Source organism: Microcebus murinus, chromosome X (assembly GCF_040939455.1).
Source record: "Microcebus murinus isolate Inina chromosome X, M.murinus_Inina_mat1.0, whole genome shotgun sequence".
NCBI classification, from domain to species: domain Eukaryota; kingdom Metazoa; phylum Chordata; class Mammalia; order Primates; family Cheirogaleidae; genus Microcebus; species Microcebus murinus.
Window position 1 is genome coordinate 95,385,477 of NC_134136.1, and position 23,216 is coordinate 95,408,692.

Below are 23,216 nucleotides of genomic sequence, written 5' to 3' on the forward strand. Positions count from 1 at the left end.
ACTTCCAGTCTCCAGAACTGTGAGAAAATATAAATTTCTGTTGTTTAAACCACCCAGTTCATGGTATTTCATAATATAAAACTACTTTAAAATTGTGAACTGGTAAAGAGGGCTAACTTCAGTTCAGGCCTATGGAACTCATCCCCTGTTTACTAGGAACCAGTGACCTCAATCAAATTTCCTCTCAAATGTGCTAATGATACTAGCAGAAAGAAAATGAAAAGTCATTATTTCTAAGATGCTTTTAGCAAGATATATGTGTTCTTTACAAATGGTTTATTGTAAAATGTGGAATTTGTGGATTTATGAGACATGTCTGGCTGGAAATGTCATTTATTTTTTTTTTATTTTATTTATTTTTATTTTTTAACCTGGGTCCTCTAGGCTATGGAAATGTCATTTAAATTGCATAATTAAGTATAAAAAGATGTTGCAAAACCAAATAACTGTTTGAACAGTCTCCATGTACAGTGCTCAGAGGGAAACTTGTCCTTTAATTCTGAATCCAAATGCACCATAATGAGAAAGAAAAAGGACAATTTTTTTGTATGATTTCATTTATATGGAATGTCCAGAATAGACAAATCTGTGAGAACATAAAATAGGCTAGTGGTTGCCTAGGGTTGGGGGGAGGACTGGAAGAATAGAAAATGACTGTTACTAGGTGTGAGGTGAAAAAGGATAATTTTGGAGCTGAGTTTGGTAGTTTTGGACCTCCCTAAGAAAAGAATGTTTCATCTGTGCCTTGTGATCACTTTATATCCTTCAGTTCATTATCAAGTTTGATACTGGATAAGATCTATGATTTATGCGACTTGACAAATCCTTTGGGTGAAACAAGACTATGCACAGAAAAAATATTTTGCACTTCGTAGTTCAGAAACATTTCTGAGCTGTGTGCAGTGGCTCATGCCTGTAATCCTAGCACACTGGGAGGTCAAAGCAAGAGGATCACTTGAGGCCAGGAGTTCAGGACCAGCCTGAGCAACATAGTGAGACCCCATCTGTACAAAAAAATGGAAAACTTAGCCAGGCATGGTGATGCACACCTGTAGTCCCAGCTACTTGGGAGGTTGAAGTGGGAGGATTGCTTGAGGTTGTTGTGAACCATCATGTCACCACTGCACTATAGCACAGATAACAGAGCTAGACCCTGTCTCAAAAAAGAAAATAATTCTGTTTTTTTAAAGTTCTGTTAATCAAATTTCGTAAATATACTTTAGCTAGATTATAAAAGATTAATTCTATAATCAAAATATTCTGATAAAAGGGACATACATGCATTTATTTGAAACTTTATTATATAAATTTTCATTTCTTTTAAAGATTACAAAACCTGTTCTATGACAGGAATACAAGCAATATTGTTCCAGGATTATTCATGGATACATCTGAAAGAGCTTAGATTACACATTAATAGTATGATTCGAAAACTTCCCAGATTAGACTCTTAAGTAAAACAATTTAAAGTATTCAGTGATATTTGATCCTTTACAAGCATTTCATAATTATGGCAGCAGTGCCAAGCATCTGATGCGATTTAACCAACAATAAAAGGTACAATATGTAAGAACTCATGATATGGTACCTTGGGCTTCTGGCATGCCTTACTAGAGAGAAACTAGTATAAAGTAAGATCATATATAACAGTAGAAAAATATTTGTGATTTTTTTCTTTTTTAAAAACTGTTTGTAGATACCCACCCCATTCCCACCCATGGCCAAAATGTAAAATAATTACATCCCTTAGGTATATACTTTCCCTTTTGTTTGGGGCAACAGTTAAGATAAACTAATCCACATATATAATTTTAAGAGTTAAAAACTCATCACCCATAATCATTAAGAATGCTAAGGAATGGCAATACCTTGAAGCTTTTTTTTTTAAATTAAAAAACAAAGCTTTAGATGGTAAACTACACTTACAAAAACATAAACCAAAATCCTTATCCTTATGCCCTTGCTTTGTATTTAAAAGTTCTATTTTAAATACTTGTTTTAAAGACTCAGTATACAGTTCATTCAGTACTATAGTGATAATATGAGTAAAGATGTTCACTTCCATTAGATATTGAACTAATCTACTTAGAGAGGACTATTATAGCGACTCTCTTCTCATATACGTTTACATATACTGTACTCATGATATGTGCTCTACAGAGGTTTTCTTGAGGTCTGCACCTCTGAACTTAAATCTCTAAATTTTCCTTTCCACTAATCTCTATTCAAAATGTCATATACTTTGCTAGTTGCTCTGGGAGAAGTCATGGACAATTAAACAGCTTATCATGCAGTTCAAGGTTATATGGCAAAATAATGAGGAAAGTGCCTTTAAGAGGTAGGAAGTAGGCTCTCATCCCAACCCTTGGTATGCCCTGTTATGAACAGTTAAAAGACTGGAATCAAAGTGGTAAATGTGAGACTGATAGTAATATCAGGCTTAAGAAAATTAAGTTGACTTAGTTACTAGAATTCTTTGAGAACACTCAGTCACATTGGAACCAGTTACAAGTCATTTGATCACACAGAATACAGCAGTGTCAAAAACACATAAAGCACACTGTAGACACAAATTCTTCTTGGCCATCCATATTTGGGTATTATCATTCTGTAGATTCTTCATTAAAAAAAGTGGTTAAGTGTGGCTCTGTAGAATACCACAGTCCCAAGAAAGTGAATTTCATTCCTTCATTAATTGGTCTCCACCAATGGTCACTTGGGGAGACCAGCAATATGTAAGCAACCTGGGGTTGAAAAGAGGACTATTTTCATTAACTGACATAAAAATACTAAGTCAACTTATCTGTGGATTAAATAAGGCTCAAAGTATATATCCAGTTTAAAGTTAGTCACATGGATTTGGGCCTTTCAGAGGGACAGAACTCTAGGACTAGATTGGAACCTCCTGGTTTAAGCACCAAGGTCAGCCATGGAATCCATAGTATTTGTTAATCAGAGAAAATAGACTCTTTCTGAACCTTTACATTCCTGAGCTATCTGTCCTAATGCCCTAAGTCTCAAATGTTCAATACCACATCGTAAGGTAGAATTTTCTCTGTAAAACACAGTAAAGCAAGTTGAAAAATTTTAGGTCATTTATAAAGGCCAGGAAATAGAGATCGTCAAAGCCACATTGAGATGTGTATTACTGGCCTTCATGGTGATTAAGCACATCTGTACCAAGGCCCCCAAATCTTGAATGTTTTTCTGCTAACTCTCATCCCAGGCTGGGCCTACCCCAGTCCTTTTCCTATCAAACACATTCTGCCTTCTCCTGAAGCCTTTGCACGGACCTGCTCTGTTCAAATCTTTCCTGGGCTGAGGGTGCAGGGCACAGCTAACTGGACAGCCCCACCTTCCATGATGTCCCCTGGCCCCAATAGCAGCCACTTCTTAAAACTAGATGGGAAATGATTGACCCAAACCCGCTCTTTGGAGCGCACTGCATGTGAAATATGGAAACTCCACCACACACACACACACACACACACACACACCACTCTCTCTCTCCAGACACTCACAAGTGACTTTTCCCACACACCAGCCTCACAGCATCTTGACTTTGTGCCTTGTTGAAATTATTACATTTTTGAACTTTTGGGGTTCCTTGTGAATAAATGCATCCATGTCAAATCTATTAAAGTCAAGGGTCTACTGTACTTAGAAGACATCTCCATAAACCAGAGGAGCTGAAATGATTTATAAAAAGCAAAAATAAAAAAGGGCAAAAAACTTACCTTAACATTGTCACTCGAAAGGGAAGATAACAAAACACATGGTAGTGTAATTCATACTTTCCAGTATGTGCTTGGCAATGTTAAATTCAATCTATCATTTTGGATATTACTTTGGATTATAAACTAAGAGGAGGCCTGATAGTTTAGTTCCTTCTTTCACAGTGAAGTATCTTTAAGACTGGATTGACACCTCTTACTTAGGAGAAGCCCCAGTAACTGGCAGCACTAACTGGTGAAAGGCAGAAGCCTTCAGAGGCCTCAATACCACAATTGTAGAGGCCTGGAAGAACTGGACTTTGAGAGGTTAATCCAGCACAAGTACTACATTTAGAGCACATTGTTGGTCAAGTTTGTCCACTGTATGTTGAAAGCAATGAGAACACCAGGACTACAGATGAAATTATGCTCATAACTGCTTTTTAGGTAGCATGCCTTCAGTTTTGTGAATATCTATCTTGCTCTTCTCCAACAAAACTGGCAGCTTGACTAGGCAAAGGCAGCAATTATTTTTGAAGGAAAGAAACTTGGCATTATATACAGTAGAGGACTGCCCCAAGAAATATGTAGTTTTTGAACTAAGCCACTAGTCAGGTGATAATATGAAGGAAAGGCAGCATGGTGTTATGAGAAAGAAAAAAAAAAAAACCCTACATGAGAAGTTAAGGATTCTAGACTTTGATTTGGGTCTTGAGTTCTTTACATGCAATATGAGAAAGCTGGACCAGGTAATTTATAAGGATTTATATATTTACTTCTCGTTCCAAAGACTATGATGGACAATATACCTAAGCAATACGGAGTAGCATCAGTGTCAAAAATCTGAAAATAAATATTTTTTTCCTGCTAAGAGTTACGTTACATTTTAAAAGTGACAAGAATTGGGGATGCCCATGCTTTGAAACACTGAACAGAGGAGGAAAAAAAGCTTTCTTTCCTGGCAATGGAAAGCAGTTTTTAATAGTATCCATATACTCAAGAACTTTAAAAAGCTTCCTCTATCTAGATCTTCGGATATCTCTTCTATATATTTTTCATTTAGAAGATAAATTTACATTTGATGTCTATGCAATCAACATTTTCTGTTACTTGGGCAAAAGGAATGTTATAGATTTCCCGTTTCTCTTTAATTGCATAGAGCAGAAATTAAAGAATGACATGTGACTTTCAAGACATTTAGATAAACCACACTCTCTTGGCTTCATACTCATAGGGGAAAATTTTTCTGGCAGGAAAAAAGATTTCTGATATAAATGGCTTAGTATATGACTAACAAAGATCTGTTTGGGCACATTCTTGATGAGGTAAGTTAAACCACTTTTTCCTTACTCATGTCTTTTATATTACATATTGACGTATGCTAGGTAGCTTGGCAAAGATATAGATAATAATGGGTACAGAAGTTTCTTTCATCAAATAAAATTGGGGAAACTACCAAATTAGATGTAGATAATGAATACTGCAATCTAAGCAGACCCAGTGTCCATTATGAAAACTGATCATTTCTGCAGTCAAAGGAAGTACTATATGGCTATAAATCATGAGGGATTCAGAAAACACTCAATGCTGAACGTTCACTTAGCCTACCTTAGCTATGATTTCAGGTTAGAACAGATATTGTTTGAGAAGAATGTTTTATTCCCTAGAACAAGAACTTTTAAATCCAATTTCATATAGAGGCCTGTGGCCTTTATTACATTCAAATTAGTGTTTAATATAGAATATCTATTTAAACATGAAATATCCAATAGGACTTCAACTACCTGTTGCTAAGTTTTCCTTCACCAATCTCTTTACCATGACTCTTAAAGGCCTTTGATGTATATTGGCAAAATCCCAAATGATATGCCAAATACTAAATATGGATGCTATGCAAGATTGAAAATGCAAGGACTACTTCCTTAATTCAGGAAAAAAGAACCCTAAGGAGTTGCAAAGTATATGGAGTAACTTCATAGGTGTATTCTTGATTTCACGCCATACACGTATCACTTTCTTTATCATAACAGCTCTCTAGGTTAGTCTGACAGAGCACCTGACTTTAAGAAACAAATGAACGATCCAGCGAAACAGACATGGGGAAAGATATGTACATTTTGAAAGAATTACATTCAACAGCTGTTCCACAATCTGGCCATTTTTAGGGCTGTCCAACAATACTGTTAATCCAAGTGAACTATTTAACCAGATTTAATAGTCAATTGATTAATAATAATAGATTCCAAGTTAAACAAGGCATGTATACATTAAAGAAAGCAGTACAGAAATGTACTGTATATGAACTGTTTACAAAAACATACAAAATGTTGGATGGCACAAGGGATACAGTGCTAATATAAACGGATTGTTTAAGCTAAGTGCTTAACATAAACTGTCCATCCCTATAACTAACAAAGAATATTTAAGGGACATGAAATATTTCCTATAAAAATAATGCTATATGGTGTAGAGTACTTTATTCAGTGTATTTTTAGGTGGTATTCATATGTTCATTATTTTTCTTGTTGATTCAGTGAATATATCTTCATCATGTTTCCATTTTCATTTCATCCGAAGCTCCAGGAAAATCTAACTTGCTAACAATCATTTAAAGCGAGAAGAGACGAAAGCAGGAGCAGCAGCAGGAGCAGCAGCATTATGGGTACCAGCTGGGACAGTGTGTGCTTGCAGGTGTCTCTCAGATATGTGCTACCTGTCACCAGAACTTGTGCTATCAGCTTACACCATGGTACCAAGTATCTCACTGAGGTCACTTCACAGGGCTGTAGAGGTGATTTTTTTAATACCTCTCCGCTGAGCAAGAGTAGAGCGGCCTACTGGTTCCAAAACTGGTGACTGATTACGGTTTAAAGCAGAATATGTAGCTGCCATGGCACCCTGAAAAAAGGAAAGAAAGGTGGTAACAAAAATGACAATGGATAGTAATCTGCACACAAATATGAAATGAAGGGTTTTTTTCAGATGCAAATGTTATAGATTTTATGAGGTTCACAATGAAAATCACCACCACACTGGTCAAACTCTCTGATTTAACTAAACTGGAGAGCTCAGTGTGGGAAGTTGAAATTATTCATGAGAGAGGTCAGGGATGGGCTCATTAAAAAGCAAGCAGTCCTCACTTTTCTCAGGATTATTCAACTTTTTTTTCCTTACACTTCTTTAACATGAGAGGCAGCAAGGCACACTCTTCAAGTTAGGACATCATAAGCTTATCTGTCCTTACTGATAGTGAATATCTTCTTATGCAGACTGAGAGAAATTTAAAAGTTGCTCTTAAACTAGTTTTATTACTGATATTTTGACATGTCTTGGTTTTTTCCTAACTCACTCACTCTAAGAGAACCCCACACCAGAACTGGATGCAGGCTGAAGGGGAAAGGTGCTGGGGGCACAGAGAGGGTTTCTTGGAGCCTCTCTTGGAGGATGTGCAGAAAATAGTGACTGAATGGGGCCACTCACCTTTACTAGATGCGGTGCATCCTGCCTGTTTAGTTGGTATTGCGGCAGTTGGTCCCAGTGGACAATCCAAGGATGTCTGAGCACAAGAGCAGCAGTCAGTCTCTGATGAGGGTCTACATGAAGCATCTTTGAGACCAGGTCCTGCCATGGGAAGAATAAAACAAGCTTAAACTTTTTTTTTTTTTTGCTTCTTGATAATGGCGAGCATTGGTCCTTAGCTTCCATGACACTTTTTTCCGGTAGCAGCCCTGTGGGCTCAAAGCAATTTGTCTACACGACAGTTTGGACCAAAAAAATACCCCAGTCTGTTTTTTCGCCCTTGAGTAATAGTAATTTCAGTGTATTACAAAGGGTCAATTTACCACATTTTATGTATCTTTAAGTACTGTGGCTCTTTTTTTCCTTTGGTATTCCAAGTTTCCTATACTTCTGTAGGTTTATTTTTAAGTAATGTTCAGGTTTTAAGATTTTTTTTGTGCTGCTGGGAAGATTGAAAAGCAGAACATAAATGTCCAACAATGGGAATTTAATTGGAGGGCTCTAAATGCCCCTGCAAAAGATTATAGAGTTCTTTTTATTTTTTTTTCTACTTCATAAGCAACTTATGGGCATTACTAAAAACTCAGAAAATACAGAGAAGTAATAGCACATGAAGAACACCCATAATTCCACTCTTCTAGAGACAATCACTGTTAATACTGTCTATCCAAACACCCTTCTTATGCATGGAATATAGATGCATACAATCGCTACAGGGTTTTACACTCTTCAAAATGATAACACAATTGTCATTTATTTTATTTTAAATTTTTAATTATTAATAGGGTACATAATAGTTGTATATATTTATGGGGCACAACTATCATTTATAAAAGCCATCAACCATTTGTGTAATTCTTCACTCGAAATTTATCTATGAATATGCATTAAAGGCCAGGCATTCTGCCAGGCATTGGATAGTTAGCAGTGAATACAACAGAAATTGAACTCTGGCCTCATGAAGCTTTCAGTCTAGTGAGGAAGAGAAAAAAAAAAAAGAATCAATCACAAAGCAAGTAAGCAGTTCTTTGACAGGATGAACAAATACTAGGTGCAGCTAGAGGAACATAACGAGACACCTGACCTGAACTGGGTGGGGTGGCTTAAAAGTGACTTCTTAAGAGGCATGTGAGACCTGATGGATAAGCAGGAGCTGGATTAGAGAAGAGAACAGGGAAACAGCATTTTACGTACAGTAGAAAGAAGAGAGTGCATGTGGAGGAAGACCTCAGGTGTGAGAGAAGATGTCACAGTTAAAGAACCGACAGGAATGCAACGTGGCTGCAGCATAAATTTATTGTCAAGGAGAATGCAGCAGCGGATAAAGTGGGAGAGGTGAGAAAGAACCAGACCAGAAAGGCCCTTGTAAGCCATATTAGCAAATGTGGACTTATTCTGAAGGCAATAAAGCATTTAACACATAAACTGCCATGTGAGTTAACTCATGCTAGTTTTGAGCCCAGGGCCTTGTGAAGCATATATAACTCTCATGTCTCTTCACTATGGGAGCTGCATGAACTATTTTTCAAGTTGCATATAACTCATGCACAGAAAACAATAAAAAATAACATTAGAAGGGATCGTTTTGTTTTCAAAGTTTTTATTCTATTTTAGTAATAAAACACCATGGCTCCAAGCGAAAAAAATCTTTTCTAGTGTGGCAGTCAATCTGTTAAAGTAAGGGAGTGATGTCAAGTAGAGAAATCACACCCACTAAGTGTAGAGGAAAAATGGATTTGTTGTCAAGCAGAGAAATCATATCCACTAAGTGTAGAGGAAAATGGATTTGTGGGGACAAGCCTGGAGACTCCAATTTACAGACTGGTGAAAGATGACAGTTTCGGGGAGGGGTATAAAAGAGTGAGAAATGCATGGAATTGAGGTATTCAGGAGAAAGAACTGACAGAATCTGGTGGTTGACTAGATATTGGGAATTGGGGTAATGTTGTTCCAAGCACTCCTCTGCTATTAGACATTTACAGTTTCTTACTTTTAGTTATCATTAACAGCTAAGAACATGAATGAGCTACTAAACAGAACTAGAAGTTAAAAAGCTAAAAAAATTAGGAAGCTCCCCTTTAAAATTCTGAAAATGGGCAAAAGTGCTTAAAATGCATAAAAGGTTGTAAAATTTCACAGGGCTATGACAAAACTCTATTATAATTTTAATAAAATCTGTGTGTTAACCAATGCACTTTTGGCCAAGTCACTTGGAACTACTTCTCCTTTTATAGTTATTCCTTTAATGGTGGTACTTCCCCCAACTCCTTCCCTGGCTCTCTTACCACTCTGCTCAGATAATCTCATTCATACTCATGACTTTAGCTACTATGGATGATAACAAGTCTTAACTTCAAGCTTCACCTCAGACTTCTCACCTAAATCCTATACCCATATAGCCAGTTGCCTAATGGACATACATCTCCTAATTATATCACTTAAGCATTTCAAATTTATAATGTCCAAATCTGTAACCATTGCTCCTTCCCAAACTACTTTTGTATTCTACATCTCTCTGAACGACACCATGCCATGCCCATTTGCCTGAAGTAGAAATAGGGACTGTATGCTTGATACCTGCTTCTCTCTCATTTCTTTTGTGTCTAATAAACCACTATGTTTATTCTGCCTCCTAAATTTATCTTCCACTTGGCTCAAATTCCATTACAACTGCTCTAGTTTAGGTTCTTATCATTCCTGACCTGAAATATTGCAAAACCTTACAAGTAATGTTCCTAATATTAGGTCAGTGAGGACTGAATGAAACAATGTAGGTAAAAGTGTTAGCACAGTCCTTGGCATGTAAATGTTCAGTAAATGGCAGCTACGGTCCTGTTCTTCTCAAAGCTACATTTGACATGTATGGCCCACATGGCCAATAATATTCACATGTGTAACTTGCTCTTTAGGGGACATACCCAGATTGATAGAGCTCTCCTTTCCATTTTGTGGCTAGCCCTGGTATTGCGTCATGCTTGTAATCACAAGTCTTAACTATACATATTAGCAAAAGTTGCTATTAATAACATGGAATTTATAAGACAGGCTGTGAGTTGGATGTAATTTTTTGTGCTCTATTTGCATCTCCATCCTCACTCATCCCTTTCTCACCAAAAAAAGCATATTGGGATGCAAGTGAATGAGAATAAAATTATAGAGATAATCTCAATTTGCGTTATTAAAAAACAAGTATTATATAAGCTGTGATACTTTATTATTAGTAACATTACTTAATATGCCTTATAACTGTTCATTACTAAGTTTATGGCAGACTCTATGGATGAGAATCACTGCTCCATGGAGTACACTTTAAAAAGGAAAGTCTGATCACTGAACTGCTTAATGTTTTAACAGTTCCACAATACCCAGAGTAAGCCCACAATCCTCAGCATGAGCTACAAAGCCTTTCACAATCTGGTTTCATCAGCTACCCTTTCCTGTGCACCCTGCACTAGTCACATGGAAGGACCCGCCTAGAGGCATTCTGCTACTCTCATGCTATCATCACCACCTATATACATGTGCTACTCGCTCAGCTTGGGATAAACTACATCCTTCTGCTCCCTAAATCTGCTTGGCAAACTCCTTCACTGCTTCTGGAAAGCTGTGAGGTTCCTGAGATCAGGAATTCTATGTTTGTCACATCTTTAATCTCTAGGGCCTTCGTGTATTAAGTGCTCAACAAGGGAAGTACAAAGAAAGCAGGTACCCAGAAAAATGAGTTATCTGGTTTAAGAAATTTTATTGTTAGAAAAAGGTAAAGACTAACATTTCATTCGAAATGCAGTTATAAAACCAAATATTATCTACACAGACATTAAACTGGTCAACTTAAGCTTCATGCTCTATGCCAATAGAATCTATATACATTTTTGACGTGTTCTATTTACTTATACAATCACTTCAACTAAGCTTCCACCCCTAAGAAAAATCAGTAAGCATTTTTACTAGTATGTATCTTCTTTCTATCCTTTATGTTTTTCTTATTTTGAAGTGGAAAACTGTACTTTTTTTAAAAAAAGAATTTTCTATGAATAAAGTGAAAGTAGAGCAGAGTTGGAAAGCAAGTCAGTGCTATTCAGGGGATGGCAGATCTTCCAGTGAGAAGGGCTCTTCAAATTGATTTCAAGCAGATGCTATAAAACTATGTCCCTGTTTATTGTGAAAAAGATAAGATCTCTTTCTTTATGACATAAGTCAAAAATAGAACATGGTGTAATTATTCTAGAGAATGAGGCTTTTGAAATCAGATATTTAGTTTGAAGCACCCACATGTATCTGGTATGTTACCATGGACAAGTTCATACTGAAATTCTGGGCCCTGGTTTCTTTCTGTGAAATGTAGATACTACCACCTATTTCATAGGGTATTAGGAGGATACATAAGCTAATTTAGGTAAAGTGCAGTGTGAGGCACACAACAGACAGACAAATCATGAAGACTATCACTATTATTATTCATCATGTTTGCCAGTAAGAAATAGCTTTAGATATAGATAGATAATAAGGCCAAACCAATGGCATCTGGGAAAGAAACAAAATAATTGGTCTATTTTCAAATTCAAGTTATTTGGTAACGTGACTTTGACATACTAATTTTTAAACAAAAGTTTCCGATACTATTTCTTCTCACTATGGATTATGAAAAATTATTTTTTCAAGAGCTAGTAATTGGAAGCCATTCTTACCTTTGCTGTGTCTGAAACAGAATTCCAGTAACCACCACTGAGTGAGAATTTTCCACTACCTATTCGTGCCAATATTTCCTCTGGTGTATCATCAGGACCATTTGCAAATGGAGTGTAACTAATTTATAAGAAAATTAAAATGTTAGTGAACAAAATTTCTTATTTAGTTGTTAATCTTTATATTTATTCACACTGTCCAAAAGTACTCCCAGTAATTTAGTATATGTAATGCTTTATTCAAATTTACCAAAGAAAAAAAAAATCAATAAAATGAAGCTCCATAAAGCACCGGGTCAAGGTTTCGGTTATAAAACATTAGACTTAATATACAATAATATAAATATTTTAAGATATGACACATGATAGAATAAAGTATTAAAAACTACTGTGTTTTTGTTATATGAGTATAAAAAAGGCATGGAAAAAATCAATTTAAGACTTCAAGACATTAATAACTATTACATTATAAAAAATTCAGTAATGATATAGCTATAAATGTGGAATACTGGATTGTATATATTAGACAGATATGAAAACATAGAAAGATATGACAACATATGGATTAAGAAAAATACCTAGATAATTTCAGCAAAATATTGACGAATAAATGCTTACAACATATGGTACATACTCACCCAGTAAGCATTGTATAGAGGAGGACACCAAGACTCCATATATCACAAGCAGCATCATAGCCTTGTCGCTTCAAAACCTAGAAAAAAGTGAAAAATTAGTATTACCACACCATTGTCTTTTATGCTTATTTTGATAGGCTGTGAACTGAACTCTATCTCTCAAATCAAATGCCTATAAGAAATACTTCGATAGAATATGAATAACAAATAAGTCAATATAGCTGAGCATGGAGACTCACTCCTGTAATCTAGCACTCTGGGAGGCTGAGGCGGGCGGATAGTTTGAGCTCAGGGGTTCAAGACCAGCCTGAGCAAGAGCGAGACCCTGTCTCTACTAAAAATATAAAAAATTAACTGGGCATGGTGGTGCATGCCTGTAGTCTCGGCTACTCAGAGGCTGGGACAGAAGGATTGCTTGAGCCCAGGAGTACGAGCTTGCCGTGAGCCAGGCTAATACCACGGCACTCTACCCCAGGCAACAGAGTGAGACTCTGTCTCTAAAAAAAAAATATTAATCTTATCCTAGAACATTCTACTACTAATTCACGTATATAAATATTTAATTTTGGTATTTAAATGAATATTTAGTGAGTATTGTAGGCAAACAGAGGAATATAAAACAAATGAAGTTTATTTTAATGAATTTATATTTTGCACAGGGCTACAGAAATGGTTACAAAAAAATGTTTGTTTGTTTTTTTTGAGACAGAGTCTCTGTTGTCCGGGCTAGAGTGCCGTGGCATCGGCCTACCGTGCCGCGGCATCGTCTTAGCTCACAGCAACCTCAAACTCCTGGGTTCAAGCAATCCTTCTGCCTCAGCCTCCCGAGTAGCTGGGACTACAGGCATGCGCCACTGTGCTCGGCTAATTTTTTCTATATATTTTTAGTTTGCCAATTAATTTATTTCTATTTTTAGTAGAGACAGGGTCTCGCTCTTGCTCAGGCTGGTTTCGAACTCCTGACCTTGAGTGATCCTCCCGCCTCAGCCTCTCAGAGTGCTAGGATTACAGGCGTGAGCCACCACGCCCGGCCTTGGAAAACAATATTTTTAAGAACAAACACAACCTAGCACAAATGATATAGTGCAAAATAGTACTTTTACATATCTAATTTGATTCGCTCAGGCATTTAACAATAACCAAGTAATATCAAATATGAGCTATGATAGATACAAAAAACCCCTAATTTCCTTAAAAAAATCAGAAGCTGGCAGGGGAAATAAACATAGAAATAGTTAACAATTCAACATAAGTATTGTAACAAAATTATGTCTGAAGTGCTATGGGTATAAAAATGAGGAGGCAATTTATTCTTGATATGGGGAGAGATGGAAGGATAGAGACTGGCTCGCTTATATTGGACCTATAAGTAAGAGTTTAGTAGGCAAAGGGAGGAGGTAGGGGAAGGCAGAGGACATTCAAAGGGCAGAGGCAAGAGAGCACAGCAGGCTTAGTGATAGGCAAGAAGTTCAGTGTGGCCAGAACTTAAAGTATGAAATACTAGAGAGATTGAAGGGCTTTTATGATATCTTGTGAAGTAATTTAGATTCTTCTCCTGTAGGCAATCAGATGTCATTGAAGCATTAAACAGGAAAATAAAGGGCAGGCATTTTATCCTAATTATTTGTTCAGTAAGTCTTCAATTAAATCATGTTATAAACTATTTTATATAAAATGTAGCAAATGAATTTTTAATCATACTGAAATGCTGCAAGTAAACTCTCACAATTACCTCTGGTGCAACAAAATTTGCAGTATAACAAGGAGTCATGAGAAGACCGTTTTCTGCTCTCAGCTGTTTTGCAAAGCCAAAATCACAAATTCGAATAGATTCTGGATTACCGGATTCATCCACATAAAGAATGTTGCTAGGTTTCAAGTCTCTGTGAACCACCTAATTGAAATACAAATTAAAGAGTTAACATTAACAATACATTTCCATTACCGAAAGTTCTTTATTCACAAACTGTCAGGCAATGCACTTAACAAGATGATGAGTGCTGACCTTAAGTTATCCCAACATTATAAAATGCTGGTAATGTAAAGTGTAATTCTCTAACATAGACCTGGAGTAAGGAGGAGGAGGAAGAAAGAATAGCATTTACCTTCCCCCTCTTTGTCCAATTGAGTAATAGGCTTAAGGAGAAATGCAAAGAGCAATAATCTCTCCCTCCACATTATCCACTCATCTAACAATATTTACTAAGTGCCTATCATGTGCCAGGGTATTATATAAGAAGGTGAAGATAGTGTGATGATCAAGATCCATTAGATCCTGGCCTTTCCATGCTAGGAGCTTACATAGTAGTTGGGGAGGCAGAGAATGGACAGATTGAGAGATGAGGCAAAACTAGGGAGGTCAATTTAAATAGTGTGGTCAGGGAGGATCTCTAAAGGAGGTAACATGTGATCCAAGAATGAAGAACAGAATGAAGAAGCCATAAGAACAGTGTGGGAAGGTCATTCTCAGTAGAGGGAACAGCATGTACAAGGCATACACACAACAAATATGAGTTGACAGACTCAATGGAAGACATGGCATTAAGGAATAAAAAGGAAAAATTAATTCCGGACTTTGTTTTAGGTGTTGCCTATTTGATATACAAGTGAAGATGTCAAACACACAAAAAGATACCTTTTTAAGAGAGTTTGATATTATTTTCCTCCTTTAATGATCTACTTGAATACAGCAGTCCCCCCTTATCTGTGGAGGATATGTTCCAAGATCCCCAGTGAATGCCTGAAACTGAGGATAGTATCGAATTCTACATACACTATGTTTTTTCCTATACATACCTATGGTTTAATTTATAAATTAGGTACAATAAGAGATTAACGAGGACTAATAGTAAATTAGAATAGTAAAAGATTCTAAGTCTATATTCCAATCAATCAAGTTATAGTTCCTAACATCCAGCACATTACTTTTCCATTATTTCTCCTAAAATAGTTTTCCAGACTATTTTAAGGACTAATTACTGATGAAGTATTGGGAAAAAAACATAGAAGACGACTGACTGCATAAATTCTTCAGTGAATACTGAGTTCTACTAATTTCAAGGTACAATATTAGGCAAATCTTGACAAGGCAGACAGTCAGGAAGCTCTAGAATGACCACATTTCTCTTTCTTCTTACCAAGTTGTGATTTGACAGAATTAATACATTCTATTTGTTGGCTTTTAGGGCAAAGACAAGCTGAGAAGAATGCACTGAAATTGAACTTCTTAAGATTACCTATCTTAAGAAGTAATCAAAACGTCATGTTGTATACCATAAATATATCTAATTTTTATTTGTCCACTAAAAGAAATTTTTAAAAAGAAGCAATGCTTCCTAATACTCTGGGAGGCAGAGGGGGGAGGATCACTCAAGGTCAGGAGTTCAAGACCAGCCTGAGCAAGAGTGAGACCCTGTCTCCATTAAAAATAGAAAGAAATTAGCTGGACAACTAAAACATATATAGAAAAAATTAGCCAAGCATGGTGGCACATGCCTATAGTCCCAGCTGCTCAGGAGGCTGAGGCAGGAGGATTGCTAGAAACCAGGAGGTTTGAGGTTGCTGTGAGCTAGGCTGATGCCATGTCACTCACTCTAGCCCGGGCAACAGAGTGAGACTCTGTCTATTTAAAAAAAAAAAAAAGCAACCTTTTACTTTTTTTCTGGCTTTCCATCCCTCTTTACCCCTCTGCTGTTCAACTTTCTTCCCTCTCACACCCCTCATTTTCTCCTTTCTCTCCTTTCCATCCCAGACTTCCCCTCTTTTAAAAATATTCTTTTGCTGTTTACTAAAAATCTGTTTGCAGGAAGAAATGAAGAAAGCATCTACCAGCCAGAAGCCAGGTGACTACTTGGCCTCATTTGTTTTAAGGATTTCCTTTTATATGTGAATACAGGATTCCCTGGTTCTGCTTCTAACTTGAAGTGGGCCTGGTTTTCAAGGGTACAAGGTGACGTAGCAGAAGTGATATTATGTTTTCCAGGTCAGAAGATCTCACTCACTTTTTTCTTGGAAAGCCTAAGAGTATAATATAAATAAGCTAGAATTTCAAGGTAGCACTTCAAGCTCAATGGGAAAAGTTTATGTAGGGGAGGATGGGTAAGATAATTAACACAATGACTGCCGCACTAGAAAAAAAATTTTTTTTCCTTGGGGCCATGGTGTTTTATTATGAAAATAGAATAAAAATTTCAAAAACAAGACGATCCCTTCTAATTTAATGAAAAATTTGTTATTTTTTATTGTTTTCTGTACATGAGATATATACAATGAAATCTATGTTTTTAGAATTAAATTGTCAATATTAATTGTAACAATAAAAACAAATCAACAATATTTTCATGAATCAACTGCAGGATTTTGCTTCACGAGGCCCTCGGCTCAAACTAGCGTGAGTTAATACAACTCACATAGCAGTGAATGTGTTAAGCTAATAGTAGTTATTCTTCATTACACGCATAAAGTAACTTTTACCTCTACCTTTGTAAGTTTAGCTTAAACATTGAGAAAGAAAAAGGAAAAAAGTATGCACACACACATATATATTAAATGTTAAAAAGACTTACCCCTTGTGCATGAAGATATTCAACAGTTTTGGTTATAGTGAACAGGACAGCACTGGCCTCTCGTTCAGAGAAAAACTTCTGTCTCAGAATTTTATCCAGCAATTCACCCCCTTTCATAAGTTCTGTTACTACATACACATATTTTCCATCATCATATACCTATAAAATTCAACATCAAAATGTAAAAACTTATTTGAAGCTTTATGTGTGTCCAAAACAAAGTTTAGCATATTAAAGAGAAATTAAAATTTATTTTATACTGATGAAAAATTTTACTTGTCACAACCAATGGAGGATATAAAATTTTCAATTTTATACATGGAAGAATATTAAAATAGGAATTGATGGGATTGAATATCAGAAAAATATCCAGTAATTTCCTTCTGTGATATTTAATTCAGAGCAATCGAAGTCATAGTATATGAAGGGGCATTGAACTTTTGCTCTTAGGATTTGTTCCTCTTCTTGATCTTTTTTTTACGTTCCTGTGATTTTCCTGGAATTTCTGCAATGGCAGAACTTCTGTATTTTATATACACAGAATGAATGAATTCTGGTTTTGATTAAATTCAAAGACAAGTTGTAGACAACAATTAAGTAGGAAGATTAAGGAGCAAAGAGAAATCCCATCCAAATACACAGAAGCATACCAGTGAACTCCTAATTTAGAAATAGAAAGCTCACTGATATTTTGGATTTGTACTCCAGGCAATCTCTAACTAAAATAATCTCTTTATTAAACTTCAGTCCTTTTTATTTCCCTCTCACCATAGAGTTACTAAAAACCTTTATTTAGTTCCATAAGAGGTACCAGGTACTGTACAGGTATGTGCCAGGGCCCCAAATATGGAAAGAACAAGGTACCTAGCCTCAAATTTTTTTACTGTAGAAGGGAGAAACAGGCATAAATAAGAGTAAAAAAAGTTTTGCACATGCTGTAATAAAAGTAGGGAAAATTTTAGAGACTTTGCAATTTGAAATGAAGGAAGCAGCAAAGATGTAAAAAAAAAATAGTGACAGCTTAGGGAGTTTCCAAGGCAAGGCTCAGAAAGTATTTTCTACACTTCCTTTGTCATTTTCTTGGTTGTATTCTTGGAGATTATGTTACTTAAAGAGTCACTTAAATTAAACAGCTTCACATTTTAATGTGACTAAGTTAACATTCTCCATCTAACAATTAATCTGAAGAAACTGGAGTTTTGACAACACCCAGATATGGCTTTTGCACCTATATGAGCATCCCTTGTGCATGAAGATATTCAACAGCAAGAGAGGACTTAATACTGCATAGGGAGTTCACATCCTTTGCCAATACTCTGCCATAGTAAAAGCTGGGAGAGACACAGGTAGCAGGGTATCATGAGAGCCCAGGGAAAGAATATCTCACTTATCCTTGGGGTGGTGACTGGCAAGGCAGGGCTGGCTTCCCGGAGGAAGTAGTGCCTTAGCAAAATATTAGATGTGTGGTAGTCAGGCAAAGAATAAGGGAAATGGTGTTTACAACCGAGGGAACCATAATTCAAAGAGCAGCATGAGAAAATGAGGCACACTCAAAAAATTGTACATACTAAAGCATGAAGCATAGGGTGTGTGAGGAAGCATGTGTGAAGAAGTAAGAAAACTACCACAGAGGTAGGCAGGGGCATAAGGGGCTGGGGAGTATGAATTGTAGGCAGGGAGGTTACATGGGTAGATACGGGCATTAGATCTCTCTGGCAGTAATGTGGAAAACAGTTTGAGGACTCTATGTAGTGTGAGACCAGTCAATCCTGAATATTAGTTAACAATAATATTAATACTGAACATTTGGGTAAATGTTCAAATAAATGCAGACACTAAAAGCAATAATGTCAAAAACACTTTTCTTCTTAAAGCAAAAGTAGAAAAATTAACTATTTAAACATTTTTCTTGAGAAATGAAATTATGCTATATACACTGTTCTCAAGTCTAACTTTCAAACTTACTATATTGAATTGTCTACCATATGATCTTTGAAAATACAGTATTCCAAATGTAAGTTAGACAACTGATTCAAATGATCCATGTTAAAGAATCTACTTACATCCTTTAGAGTAATAATGTTTGGATGCTGTCCATAACGAAGAAGAATTTCAATTTCTTCTGTTGGGTCTCTCTTGCTTTTATCAATAATCTAAAAGGCAGACATTTATCGTAAAATTTCATCAACTATACAGTTATAAACCTTAATTATTTACAGCTACAGATCTTAGGTATTACCATATGTATAATATATACTATATATACTGATAAGGTATTTATCAATCAGTTTTTTTTTCAAGTTTTTTTTTTTATTTCGGCATATTATGGGGGTACAGATTTTAAGGTTTCAATAAATGCCCATTTCCCCCCCTATCAATCAGTTTTATTCAACTACTTGGCCAGACTATTTAATTAGAGAGCCAGTCTTTTTTTTTTTTTTTCTGACACAGAGTCTTGCTCTGTTGCTAGGGCTAGAGTGTCATGGCATCAGCCTAGCTCACAGCAACCTCAAACTCCTGTGCTCAAGCGATCCTCATGCCTCAGCTTCCCCGGTAGCTGGGACTACAGACATATGCCACTATATCAGGCTAATTTTTTCTATTTTTAGTAGAGATGGGGGTCTCACTCTTGCTCAGGCTGGTCTTGATCTCCTGAGCTCAAGTGATCCTCCCACCTCGGCCTCCCAGAGTGCTAAGATTACAGATGTGAACCACTGCGCCCAGCCAGAGCCAGTCTTGATATAGATAGCAAGGCTGTAAATTCTAAGCCATGAGTCACATTCCCACCAGGTCTCTCCAATGTAAGTTTGTAGTAAGTTTAGGACTTATTAAAAATTCAAAAGCCTTGAGAAAAGATACCAAGAACACAGTTAACATATTTCCATCTGTGCATGTCTTAAACATTTGGGAACTCAGTCAACTTCTAACCCCTATCAATAGAGAAAATTAAGAGCTAAATGTATCTATAACACCACCACTGGCATCTGACTTCTTTTAATAAAATGCTTCAATGGAATATCCCATTAGTTGCAAGCTACTTACAAAAATTAATTACCAGTTAAGTAGAACGTGTTTATTTTGAAGCTAGGCAGAAAGCTACACAGAAAGCCACACTAAGAATTTTAGTTGGCTGGAATTAAGTTTAATTATTATAATAAAGCCCTTTAAAATACCAATGTAGCTTTCTAACCCTTTTATGTCAGCTGCTTCTTAAAGATAGTTCTCTTAATATTTAATCTGTTAAAGTAATATTATATTTAAAAGACAAATTTTGCTTTCAATTCATTCAAAAGGTGGTCTGAAACAAATTTGCTGGCCTTTGTATATTCAATTTTAAAACAACTTACTAATTAATGTATTGCAATAAATATCCAAACACTCTAGCAACCTAGGAAAGAGGTTAGAACTCTCAGTATGAGCTCAATCTTCTATCTGAAATGGATTTACAGTTGATCCTTTAACAACATGGGTTTGAACTGCACAGGTCCACTTATACATGGACTTTCTTCCACTTCTGCCATCTGTGAGATAGCAAGACCAATCCCTCCTCTCCCTCCTCCTCAGCCTACTCAATGTGAGGATGATGAGGCTGAAGACCTTTATGATGATTCAATTCCACTTAATGAACAGTAAATATATGTTCTCTCCCTTAAGATTTTCTTAATAACATTTTCTTTTCTCTACCTTACTTTATTGTAAGAATACAGTATAAAATACATATAACATACAAAATATGTGTTATGTTACCAGTAAGGTTTCTGGTCAACAGTAGGCTATTAGTAGTTGAGTGTTTGGGGAATCAAAACTTTATATGTGGATTTGACTGCATGGGGTCAAGTGCCCCTTGTTCAACAAGTTGACTGTAGTTGTAAAGCAGTTCTATATTTGGAGAACAGGAAAGACAAATATATAGGTGCTCACTGTAATCAACTGCAAATGATAGTGTGGAATTAGGCAAAAGGATAATTTAGAGGAGACGTATATGGAATAGACATGCCAATTCTAGAGATGATTTGGGACTAGTCTTCTGAAAACCAGAATACACTGGGAGGTGTTATTTTCGACAACATTGATCTGTTAATCTGAGCCCAGCTTATATTATATCTATACTTGTGCTTGTGGACTTGTGCTTGTGTTGAGATTGGTTTTATGATTATAATTTAAGTCACAAGAATCAACAAATAACCTTAGAGATATTCTCAAGGCTTTGGGCATACTGTTTCTGGTTCCTGTAATTCAAAGGGGGCTTCAGGACATTTCTGGGGTTTTTTGATGTGTTTATGGAGGCAAGATACATCCTTAAACTGCCCACCAAATACATTATTCCTTTTTTCTCCTTTTATGTAAGCAATTTGAAAATGTCTATGTATCCCAGATTTTAATAAGAGCAATGAATAGGAGAATAGCAAATTAAATTTATTGCCATGGTTCATCCTTGTATCTAACAGAAAGCCCTACAGACACTGATGACTTTTTAAAGCAATTACATCCAAGTATAGAATAGTGATAATACTTAATGCAATTCTCTCACTAGCTAAACAAGAGCTGCCCATATTTATTACCTAATTCTAAGGCTCAAGATAAGTTGAAACCTTTAGATGTTACTTGAATTGCCTGAGATTAGAGAGCATAGGTTTTTATTCCAAGAAGTGAAAAGGCAGGGACTTCAATATAGTATTTGTTTACTTATAACTGAAGGTTTGAAATTCAAACTTTATCACAGAGTGACGTGCCTTCTTTTTGGCTTAGGAAAGTCTTAGAATATCTGATGAAATTAAAACAGCTAATGGTAAATTTTTATGAGTTTTTGTTCTTTTATTGGTTCCCAGATCCTTTTAGATGTGAAGAAAGGTATGAACATTTTTTGCCAGAAAAAAGGTAAACATACAAATCTTGGCACACAATTTTAAGGAATTTCCTGACGTCCTGATCATAAAATGGGGACTTTCGAGAGTAAAAGGGGTGCTTTAAAAATCATGTGAAGTGCAAACTGGTACTGCCCTAGACAAACTGGATCTTACTTTGAACTCCCAGGGAAATCCATGGTTCTAGATTAAGATCTCTGAAGATAACTAGCCAGATATTTAAATTTACCTTAACTTTTTATAATTAAAGACATTTTTTTTACCAAAGAATGTAATTTTTATCTGGTACTCACATGCATGAATAAGAACTGTTCAAGCTGCATTTTAAATTTAAAAATATTTACCTTCACTGCAAACTCCATGTTTGTGGCTTTATGTATACATCTCTTGCAAACAGAGTAGGAGCCAACTCCAATATCTTCTTTTACTTCATATCCATCAGTAAACTGAATACTGTTCCTGTGCAACTGCTACAAACAAAATTATAAATTGATGAAGAGTTCTGTAATGCCTTTAGTGCATTTCATAATAGGGGAATCTGTTACTCAGCATGCATTGTTGATGTTAACTACAAATATAAATGAATATCAGCAAGAATAAAAATGAGTTTTTATAGCACCTATTCTTCTACAAGTACATATTTTAGAAGTGTTTGCAATAAAATGTGCAGTGAGAAATATGCCTTTCAAAAAAGCTTATGTTAACAATATGAACTGAATATGTATAACAGAAAAAGCAGAGCTATTTGCTAAAGAACCTATAACTTTGTGATTTAGCCCCATTCCACTCCCCAACCAGCTATAGGTTTTTGAAGCACCTTTGCAAATGAGGAGTAATTGGAAACCTCTGGTATAGAAGGAAAAGATTTAGGAGGATTTCAGTATTAGAACATCTGGATTCTTGTCTCAGATGCACTACTTACAGGCCATGTAACTTTGAGCCTGTGTTTTCTCAGCGGGTAATGGTGAAGATTAAATAAAAACAATGTATACATTGCAAGCATTATCTGTTATCATTTTGGACTTTTAGTAGCCATGCCCTCCTTTCTTCACCCTCAAGTCACAGCTTTATACAACTTCTGCTAAAGAAGCTGTTCAAGGGTTAGGGAGTAATAACATATGATAGATGATGAAGAGAAAATTACTGGTTCTATAAACAGGCTGAGGTAAGTTGTGTTGCCCCTGGGTATACTGATATGAGATCGCCATGCCTATGAGCTTGGAAGGGGTTA

General features: G+C 36.0%; 1 protein-coding gene across 7 annotated transcripts in view; it reads right to left on the bottom strand.

Moving 5' to 3' along the window:
* Positions 1 to 1,758: 1,758 nt before the first annotated feature.
* Positions 1,759 to 23,216, bottom strand: part of RPS6KA3 (ribosomal protein S6 kinase A3) — a 103,911-nt gene continuing 82,453 nt past the window's right edge. For all 7 annotated transcript variants that reach the window (XM_012784631.3, XM_012784637.3, XM_012784633.3 and 4 more), the window contains 8 exons: positions 22,330 to 22,455; positions 19,184 to 19,273; positions 17,121 to 17,279; positions 14,288 to 14,449; positions 12,556 to 12,632; positions 11,921 to 12,038; positions 7,194 to 7,334; positions 1,759 to 6,611 (listed from right to left, as the gene is read on the bottom strand). In XM_012784631.3, the coding sequence (XP_012640085.1) occupies positions 6,489 to 6,611; positions 7,194 to 7,334; positions 11,921 to 12,038; positions 12,556 to 12,632; positions 14,288 to 14,449; positions 17,121 to 17,279; positions 19,184 to 19,273; positions 22,330 to 22,455 (996 nt within the window). In that variant the 3' untranslated portion in view covers positions 1,759 to 6,488. The remainder of the gene's footprint in view (positions 6,612 to 7,193; positions 7,335 to 11,920; positions 12,039 to 12,555; positions 12,633 to 14,287; positions 14,450 to 17,120; positions 17,280 to 19,183; positions 19,274 to 22,329; positions 22,456 to 23,216) is intronic.